Here is a 10,518-nt window from a genome sequence, read left to right as displayed (position 1 = left end):
AATTGCTTGTTTTGTCTCCAAAATGTCACAACAATGCCCTGATTTCCCAGAGCCCAAGGTAACTTCATTCACAGACCAACACTCAACAACCTTAAGATATTAAATTTACAGTAATATAAAACAGCAAAAGAACCAGAAAATGTTTGGCCTGTCATATTGGCACGGACGCGTTTCTTTTGCTTACTCTAGGGAGGATTTATTCAAAAGAAAAATCATCACATCCTTTCCCTCCACTTCTTTGAATTCTTACACTTTTGTGTGAAATATTTGTCTTGTTAGCAGTTTGCAAAACAATTACTCACAACCGTCTGAAAAACTGAATTTAGGAAGCAGAGATTTCCATCTGCAACCTCCCCTCACATTAACATCTGTTCCCAAATGAAACATGTCAGCAAACATGTCAGAAATTTGACACAAAAATGGCCTCTCTCTGATAGATGGAGGACAGGGGGAGTTGGACCACCACTGAGATCCAACATGGCTCCACCAGAATGAATATGTAATCCAGCTGCAGCAAGCGAACGCACCATGTGTCCTCTGCGCTGGGGTCGCCGTGGTGACAAAAAACCCCGAGCCACCGCTGATGGAGACAGAGCCCTTAGAGCGGAGCCCCGGATAAATAGTGGAAATCAGGCGGCTAATAGCCACGATAACTCAAGAGTGTCGGAGAGGAAACATTTAGTTAAACAAACAGTATGCTGTCTAATTGCTGTGTTCAGTCATCTGCGCGGCTTATCACAGCAACTTTCCTCCGATGTGAAGAGGGGCTGCTCCGGGCATTGTTTTTTTTATCATTGCTGTTCTTTTCTGTCACAGTATTGTAACAGAGAGTTTGGGGAAGACGCACACTGAGAAGAGCAACGACATTCGATGTATTAATGTCAGTAGCCAGACGTCTTGGATGCAAATTCAGCGGCGGAGGTTTCTTTGCTTTAGAGCCCTTATTGTACGAACCGTGCAGCGATTCTGTGAAGATGATGCTAAAGCTAATTTATTAATGTTGCTATTTATAATTATTTAAAGTGACATACAACAATAAAAAGGATCCTTGGTCATAATATTAGAGATGACTTACTTTCATACTTTTACCTCATGGGCACTCGGGCATGCTCTTATAAACAATTGCTTTCTGTTAACAATTTGCCAATTTTCTTCTAAGGGCGAATAGAGTAGCATGTAATTTCAAAACAAGTTTGTGAACATATTTTGTGAAAACAATGCAAGTACAAACAAGAAAGCAGCAGCCAAAAAAATAAAAAAATAAACGGGGTTAAAGAAGCTGCCAAGAAGCAGAGGGGAAAAAATGCAGTGGTTTCACCGAGGAAGAAAAAAAAAACTCACGTGCGACAGAGAAGTTATTTAAGGGGGTTTCCAGCTGGTCAACATCTTGCGGTCGCTCTTTGTATCCAATGAATGTACCATCACTCTTCAGGAGAAAATACCTTGGCCTCCAGGTCTTGATGTATTCTCCTGATATGAGAGAGACATTGAAAACGACAGATGAGTAATGGGAGACGAGATAGAAAAAAAAATTAAAAATTTCAACAATTTTTTCTCACAGGTTCTGCTCACGGACATACCTTAATTGAGAAACTTCACACGCTTTCACATGCTTAAACCGCTGACCAATCCACAACAAGCACTTTGTTTACATTGTGCTTTCATGATTAATTACAAAACCATGTAGTCCTTTCTCTTTCTGTTTTTTTAATTCCCAGAGGTGCAACACATTTCTAGCAATGCAATTACTATGCTGTTCACTAGAGCTCCCTAAAATGACCAACTTGTCACCATCTTTCCTTTAGTGTAGGTCAGCTGCAGGACAAATGGTGGTTTTAGTAGAAGTCAGGACCTCCCCCGCCCTTCTGTCCTCTTTCCAGCAGACACTTGCAATATAAATTCTCAGGGAAAATTCCAACTGTCCAAAAACTCTGAATACCCCCCCCACACACACACACACCCCTTGAACTGGCCTGTAAAAATGTAGGATATACGTTTATGAATGGAAAAAAGCACCTAGAATGCAATATGCATTTACTTTGCACACAAAAAACTAATTAGCAGTTTATCTGTAATACTTAAAAAAAGGTCCTGCACCTATTGAGCAGACTGATCCTAACACTGTTGGTGTTAAGATTGAAACAAAAACTATCAAAATGTATTCAGTTCAATCATCTTTTTCATTGAACTGATTCTTCTTCCTTGTGAAAACCGTGCACTTACAATCACCCACAATGCAACTGACCATCGACACTTTGGTCAGATATTTCGGGTGTGTCTTTTCCTATCAATGCATGTTTGCCCAAAACCTAAATTTGAGTTTCAAAAACAAAACTTTCCACAAATTCCCATTTTCTAGACAACAACAGCCATGACCTCAAGCCATGTATGTCCATCCCATTCACTCAGACAAACTAGCATCACACAAAAAGAAAGCAAAACAAAACTCAATTTATTCCCGTGATGCTTCGGGAAATGTTGTGCCAGATGTTGTGCAGACGGGGGGAAAAAAATGGCTTACATACCATAACAAGGCAGTGGCACACAGTGGAGTGCGACTTGAATATTTATACAGGAAAAGTGTAATTTATTTTTAATTACGGAGGCGCATATTAACCCCATGCAGAGCGGTGGCAAGCTGTCCTTAATTGCCCCATTTCCTCAAACACAGAAGTGTGGCGTGTGTGAGAGAGAAATGGGGTGTGTGTGTGTGTGTGTGTGTGTGTGTGTGTGTGTGTGTGTGTGTGTGTGTGTGTGTGTGTGTGTGTGTGTGTGTGTGTGTGTGTGTGTGTGTGTGTGTGTGTGTGTGTGTGTGTGTGTGTGTGTGTGTGTGTGTGTGTGTGTGTGTGTGTGTGTGTGTGTGTGTGTGTGTGTGTCTGTAGGAGGAGAGGTGGGAGATCTGTCAATATGAGCTTCTGTTACCCTCCTTCAAACACACACTTCTGACTGAGACAGTCCAGGCCACTATGTAATGTCCCCTCTGTTCACTGTACTTCCTTATAACATATTTAAGGAGAGGACAAGAGTTGGCTGAAAGTCACTTTTCAAGATGTGTCACTCTGGACCCTTTAAAAATATGAACTTCCTCTTCCAGCTTCTTTTCTACATTCTTAAAAAAAAGAGAGAGAGAGATGACAGGAGCGGCAAACACTAATAGGACATTTTCCACATGGCATTTTCCTGTCACATTTTAAAAGGTGAGCAGGAAAGGAAAATGACACTTTAGAGAAGCACAGTCATTCTAGTTGACCACATACACCAGGAGGAGTCTATATCACTTTCCGGCAGAGCTTCAAGCCATTAAACCCAAAGCGAAGGGTGTAAAAAAAAAAACACTGATTTACTGCGACTTAGCAAGGTGGTGGCACCAATCACCACACTGGAGTAAAACATCTGCCCCAAACCGAAAGCACAATATACTTTAGTGTTCAATCCACAGCAGATGTCCAACATCTTCTCACATTTGTCAACGTGGCACAGGAGGAGATTTTTCATCTAGTTTTTTTTTTCTGCAGAGCACGCGTTTTCATAACAAACATAGCTGATTTAGAAAATTAGCTCGCCTCTCGTCCGCCGTCAGGTACAGTGCCGTCCTAATTGAAACACACACCGGCAGGAATCCTTTTGGGCGGATTGCCTTGACAATTACCGTGATGAGTCGTTTGTCTGTTTTAAACTACAAGCCTCACCAATCAACTTTTCACATCAGTCACCCAAACACGTGCGCGCCACTCCCCGGAGAATCCACACACGCATACTGCTATTTATCACGGGCCCTACAAAAGAGAACCAGACGTCCTTACTTCAGCATAAAATGTAAATAACCAAAGCACAGGAGCGGAGCTATTTAAGAGAGGCTATACAAGTATCAGCTGGGAGTTGGACCAATAGCCTGTTCAACACAAACATAAAAAGTTGCCTAAAATCTTTCACACTGCGGCCAGAAAGTCTCCTGAGGCCTCCGTACACCGTAGCCCTGTTTTTCCTCAGCTGGGTCCCAGCTGGTGCCTCGCTCTGTGGTCTGGTTTTTGGCTGACCCATATCCCCCTAGCTATAGTGGTCCATGCCAGCCCGCAGTGAGGACAGTATGTGCACAATGCAGAGGCAGGATAATGAGCTCCCTACCTGACACCGTTACACCAGACAAGAGCTCAGGCAGAGACAGGTGTTTATATGAACGGGTGCATGTGCTTGTGTGTAAATACATTTTTGTGTGTGTTTTTGTGTGTGTATCGCTGCCTTGGGTGGGTTAGTTGTGTGTACCAGATTACAACAACATCCAGTTTGGAAGGTTCTGACCTTTCCCCTGCCAGCTCCACTGACGCACAGCAGCACCCACCAGAAGTCACAATGGGTGGTCAAAACGTGACGCAGCAGCGCATGGCATGGCATATGACGTGACGTGGTGTGTTATCATCTAGACATTGTCCTCAGTCACATGGATGTCAGGAAGATGACAACGCCAGCTCAACATTCCCATTCACCAGACTCCTAAATACAACTGTCACTCACTTGAACTATGTAACCGTGACATATAACGGACATTGAGAATAAAGCCTGCATGGTCACTGGGGCGAGGCCAAACAAAAGAAAGAGGTAAACAAGCTCGCTAAAGGAATGTGACACGCAAGGTCGAAACCATTCCCAAGATTAAAACAGATACAGTGACTGCTAAAGGAGATAATTCACACTTTCCATAGGTGAATGTAGAGTAGCAAAATTCTTTGTGGGAGGCTTGTGTCATATTTTCTCTACAGTGACACAGAGTTGATGAAGACTGTCCCAGTGCTGCGGCACAAAGGAATGAAGTCACTGCAATGCACATCCTTAACTGGTTCATGCTCTTTCTAGACAGGAGAACACTGCAACTTCCTCGTCTGCGGCCACAAACACAGTCACATGACATCAGTGGAAGCAGCTATTTCCGGTTTGTCTGTCAATGTCTACACCACCTCTGCAGTCTCTCTCACACACACACACACACACACACACACACACACACACACACACACACACACACACACACACACACACACACACACACACACACACACACACACACACACACACACACACACACACACACACACACACACACACACACACACACACACACACACACACACACACACACACACACACACACACACACACACACACACACACACACACACACACACACACACACACACAACAACAAAGATGACCCTTGTCAGCTTCCTATTTCAACCCTTCTTCTGCTTTTTTTCAGTTCTACTTTCCACATGGTGTCCTTTCTCTAGCGCTGACATGACGAGAAAGAGAAACTGGCAGCTGTGCTTTTGTTGTTGTTGTTCGAACACAGGAGGGTAAATGTGTAAACAGCAATATATTGTATTATTATCATTATGATTCAGTGGCTGTAATGGAGACCAGCTAAATCAACCCGGACCAGATCTATTCTTTTACTGAACGTGATCCCTGTGTTCAATCTGTTATAAGACTTGACATCAATGATTTGCAGAGCAGACCCCGAATACATCCTGTGTACAGTGAGAAATACAGTGCAGAGTGCTGACAAACGACAATGGGCCTCATAACAAAACAAGAGAGCCTTCTGCTTTTCAGTCAGTTCATCAACACTGTTGTAAACGAAACCCTTTTAATGTCAACATGCTTTCCAAAACAGGAAACCGGCCCAACAGACAGACTGACCACAATCTAGATAAGATAACAACCTTACTTTGAGTGTCAGGTCTGACTGGAACTTCCGCGATCGCACTTTTTTCTGTGAGGAAATCGTCTAAGCGATCTAATTTCTAACAAAAGTCAAGTGTTAAAAAGCAGACATGTGGCTGAACTCAACCAAAATAGGGGAGGGACAGAAGACCAAGGAGATGGAGTTGACACCAGATGAGAGATGAGAGAACTAGATGGGGATGAGAAATGCAACACAAGTGTGCAAAAGAGTTGAGTGCTGAGCGGAGTGGTAGTGAGACAGATCACTACATATGTTCCCCACATATGTAGGGCCGTGAGTGGAAGTGGAGTGTGCATGAGCCATGCGTACTGTGTGTGTGCATGGGAGGAGCTGTCAGGGCCTGATAGAGTGTCTTTACATGACAAGCAGCTGCTGAGGCCTGGGATGCGCGCTGGGCAAAGTGGAAAATAATGAACGGAGAACCGCTGCCAAACACAACAGAATTCATCTTTATTTGCCAACTGCTGCATGGCCCTGTGTGTGGACAGCTCCAGCCTGCCGTTGCCACGCCTTCTATAACCCAAGACACACACACACACACACGCACACGCACACACACACGCACACGCACACGCACACACACGGTACAGGAGGAGAGAACAGGTTTGCCCACAGCTGTACATGGTGGCGCATCATCTTGTTTGCTTAGGACCGTGTGTGTCGAACTATAGGCTATTGGTTTGTGATCTGAAAACTTACCCGGACTGACTTTGCCTCGGTAACAAAGCAACACCTTTATCAAGGACATCTCTTAAACATATTTTAAAAGTGAATCAAAGTGGAACCAATTATTCCAAATTCTCAAAAGACCAAGTGTGAACAACTTTGAAAATGTAAAAGTTTCCCCTGATTCATTAAGGGGCTTGCAAGTAAGACCCACAGGGATTAAAATATATAATAATGTTCTCTTTCAAAAAAAAACTAAAGCTATGTGGGCTGGCCAGGCAGGCTCATTGAGGGGGTCAATAACTAAAGGAAAAAATGTGGAAGGCTTTAGACAGAAGGGAGAGAGAGAGAGAGAGAAAGAGTGACAGAGGTTAGTGGCTGTTTCCAAGGAGCGTCCTGTTCCGTCCGTCTCTACGTGACAACAACAGGAATGTTGAGGTCCCAGCTGCTGTGGCTAGTTGGCTTTTAATAAGACACATCAAGCAGCATTCATCGTACAGGCCCCCAAAAGGAGAGGCCACAGTGCCTTAACGATGTGTCCAAACTAACAGCTCTGTTGCACGTCATCCCCCTCTCTCCTCTCTCTCCCTCTCTCCTCTCTCTCTCGCCTTGTTCTTTCCTGTGTCTTTGTACTTGGAAGGATTTTAATACAACATTTCAAGAACAATCACTTAGACAGAGAGGCCCAACTTATAGTCGTCTGGCACTAAATAATCTTTGCACACATGCTCACACGATGAGAGGAACCCAGGAGAGGGGTCAGACAAAATGCGCCTCTCAGTGCCCACACCCAGTGGTTGGACTTCCTGAGAGGGCTGCTGTTGGGTTTTGTCCCCCGTCTGGCCATTCATGACTTGGGGATGAGAGGAAGAGAGCCAGTGGTAACTGCAGGAACTGTGTGTGTGTGTGTGTGTGTGTGTGTGTGTGTGTGTGTGTGTGTGTGTGTGTGTGTGTGTGTGTGTGTGTGTGTGTGTGTGTGTGTGTGTGTGTGTGTGTGTGTGTGTGTTTGAGTGGTGAGAATCGGATGAGAAGGGGGGGTGGTAGGCGGAGGTTGAGGATTAGGGAATTAGAACTCCAAAGCGAGGGAGGAGGGAGGGAGGGGAGCGGGCTACGTCTTTTGTTGGTTTTTCCTCAGCCGCCCCCGCCATCCCTTTGGCTCTTTTCTGCCGGGTCCTGCCTGTAGGCTGCAGCTGCGGCCTGCCACCCTGTGCCCTGCATCTAAATGAGCCCAGGGCTCCAGAGGAGAGGGGGCTCCCTGATGCAGGCGTTCGCACTGAACCCCAAGCTCTGCCCCTCACCATCCTCTACTTGTGGGATGCAGAGCATGTATGTATTTTAAGAAGGATGGCATAAATAAATGTGACCCCCTCTACCCCCCATTCATTTCAATGGAAAGTTGCTCAGTGGCGTATGGTGCAATCTGAAGCGGACACTTCCTTGTTATGGGACCAGTAGGGCATGCCCAGTGTGTTCTTTCACACGGAACGTTATGAACGCGAGGCTACTTACGTGCATGTTTTGAAAAACCTCAGAGCATCTATTAAAGTAAGGCCTTTTCCATTGACGGAGCCGTGCACTGGGCCAATACTGAGGCAGAACCTAAACTGACAGAAATTTGTTTCCCTACGGCTGTTTTCGCTACGCACCGTCTTCTTCTTGTGCAAATGAACAAAATGAACACAACACATTTGATGGCGTTTACAAATACAATTTGTGGATGATTTTAAGATAATTATGATCCTTTGATTGATATACAGAAATGTATTTCGGGGGACAGAATCCTCTTCCCTGTTTGCATTGGAGTGAATTGCGGGATCAACTTCTGGGACAAGGGAACGCAAGCATTACTTGCAATACCAAGCTTGGCCCCTAAACCCTTGGTTGCATAGGATTCTGACGCTAATCCAGGGGGCCTGATGCATAGCCCAGAGCTGGGGCTTCTCGAGCATCCTGGACACCCATCCACTACCCATTTACCCCTCTCGCTGTGACCATATAAGGCAGCACCGGGCAGGCTCACATGCCATCCTGAACTGTCCAGGAATTTCGGCCCCTTCATTTTATTCCCCTTCTCTTTATGTCTTCCTGACACCCCCCCTTCTGGCCCCTCTCTCTCCCATGCAGCTGGATGGGAGACTCTGCCACTGCCAGGGCTTTGGCAGCAGCATCAACAGGTTGTGGGGAAGGGCCACCCTGGCCTCCAATGTAGCCCTCGCTCTGTCCGTCTCTTCCCCTTATCCCTCTCTCTTTCTCTCTGTCACTGCGGTTGCCACTGCTACCCCAACAGGAAAAAAAAGTATGGGGGAGGGCGGGGGGGGGGGGGGGGGTCGCAATGGAGGCTGCCCCTCTTTCTCACGCTTGTAAGAAAGCCCTCACTTCTTCTCCGTGGTGAGTGACACCTGCTGATTACCATAGAGACACTGTGGGAAGCCCCCCCCCCCACCGCCCTGCCACACTGGGGGCTGAGATTTGCCCCCTCTCCCTGCGTAAACAAGCAGTCCATGGATTAGTTAACCGGGTTACTGCATGGTAAACAAATAAAAACAAACGTTATTTAGAGCAAATTAGTGCCAATGAACTCTCAATGGCCAGTGTAAGATCTGACACCCTAAAATTAGCAAGGAGTGAACTCCAGACTAGAGGAGCCATTTCTTTCTGGAGAAAACTTCCTGCACGGCCTCTGAATAACATGAGAAGCTGATGTGGAGGAGGAGGAGGTATGTAACACATATCGGAGCATACTGTCCACTCTTTTAGTCTGCCGACAGATATGCAGCCCCTCCGCCTCTCCGTTTCCCCTAACCCTCCGTGAGCTGGAGAGAGGTGCCAGTGATGTGATTGATGTCGGAGACAGGGAGCTTTTTTTCTTGCTGGCCCATAGACGCTTCCGCCATGGGTCCGTGTTGTCAGCAGGGTCGTTATCCTAGCAACAAGGTGGTGGGGCTGTGGGCGAGGAGTGTGCGCTGGAAGTGTGTGTGTGTGGGGAGGGGGACCAAGAGAGAGGGGGGGGCTGGTAGGCAGGCAGAGGCAGAGAGGAAACAAGGGAGTTAAAGGTGGAGTCAGTGATACAATGGCTGTTGTCAAAATCACTTTGTCAAAATAAGTTAATTTCTCATCACAAACCGCAACCTGTCCGTTCTGTGTGTGCGCTGAAAGAGAAAATCCAGTGTTGACTCAAAGCCTAGGCTCTGTAAACTGGTATGTAGTAAAAAAAAATTAAATAAATAAATAAAAGAAGGGCATGTAAACAAAGGGGACCCACCGTTGCTGGCAACATGCCAGTTTACCAAGCCTAGGCTGTGTATTAACACCAGATTTTTATTTCTTCAGAGAGAATGTGGGAATGGAATAGAACAAGAGGAAGGACAGTAATGGGGGACAGCAAGGAAACAACGGGGACAGAGGCAGAGAGTGCTGCTGCATGAGCACCACAGATGTGGCGAACAGGAGGACTCTGCACAGGAAAGTAAGCACACAGCGGGCTTGCCTTGGGCGCAGGGCGAGTGGTGGAGGTGCCACCTCCCTCAGCCTCCTGGTCCCCTCCCCACCATGCCAGCCAGTGTGCCATGCCGACAGCTGCACCACAGTCATTTACTTCTCTCCAGCACATTTAGCAGGAAGACTGCTTTCCATTACCCAGGGCAGGGGGTCCACGCTGTGGGCCAGACACCCGGCCAGAGCCCAGGCTTCCCGGTGTGACACCCTCTGCTGCTGGACCCTGCCTACAGGGCTCCTCTCCCAGATCAGGCTGGCACTTCACACTGCCACTGCTGGTGATCCACTGGGTAGTAGTGTGAGGGTATTTAATCAACAAAGTTGGAGTTGTCTGTTGTTAACTTTTTTTCGCTAAATGTTTAAAAAAAAAAGGTTCATGCTACATCTTTAAGTTTCAAACTACTTAAATACCCGGCCATCACAAAATGATATCTACTGGTTTACTCACAGTCTCCCCTCTGCAAAAGTCCCTTTCTCACTGAGCTTCTAGGATCTAGACAAACATTGCCCTTTCATCATTGTGCACCAGTCATAAGGAAACTCATGCTCACATTTCCACTCGTATTTTTTAGGAAATATTTAAAATAAGTGCCTCTACCGTAACTTTTTAGTAATTT

The 10,518-nt window shown here is 46.1% G+C and overlaps 1 protein-coding gene across 1 annotated transcript in view; it reads right to left on the bottom strand.

Annotated features, from left to right (window-relative positions):
• The window catches only part of akt1 (v-akt murine thymoma viral oncogene homolog 1), a gene marked incomplete at its 5' end in the record, with an annotated part of 15,674 nt that extends 8,417 nt beyond the window's left edge, over nt 1–7,257 (bottom strand). The window contains one exon of the mRNA XM_080042706.1: nt 7,132–7,257. Coding sequence (XP_079898832.1) covers nt 7,132–7,257 — 126 coding nt within the window. The remainder of the gene's footprint in view (nt 1–7,131) is intronic.
• Between the last annotated feature and the right edge of the window lie 3,261 nt (nt 7,258–10,518).

The sequence above is a fragment of the Ammodytes marinus genome (genome assembly GCF_949987685.1).
Source record: "Ammodytes marinus genome assembly, chromosome: 15".
In the NCBI taxonomy this organism is placed as follows: domain Eukaryota; kingdom Metazoa; phylum Chordata; class Actinopteri; order Uranoscopiformes; family Ammodytidae; genus Ammodytes; species Ammodytes marinus.
This window is presented reverse-complemented; position numbering and strand designations above follow the sequence as displayed.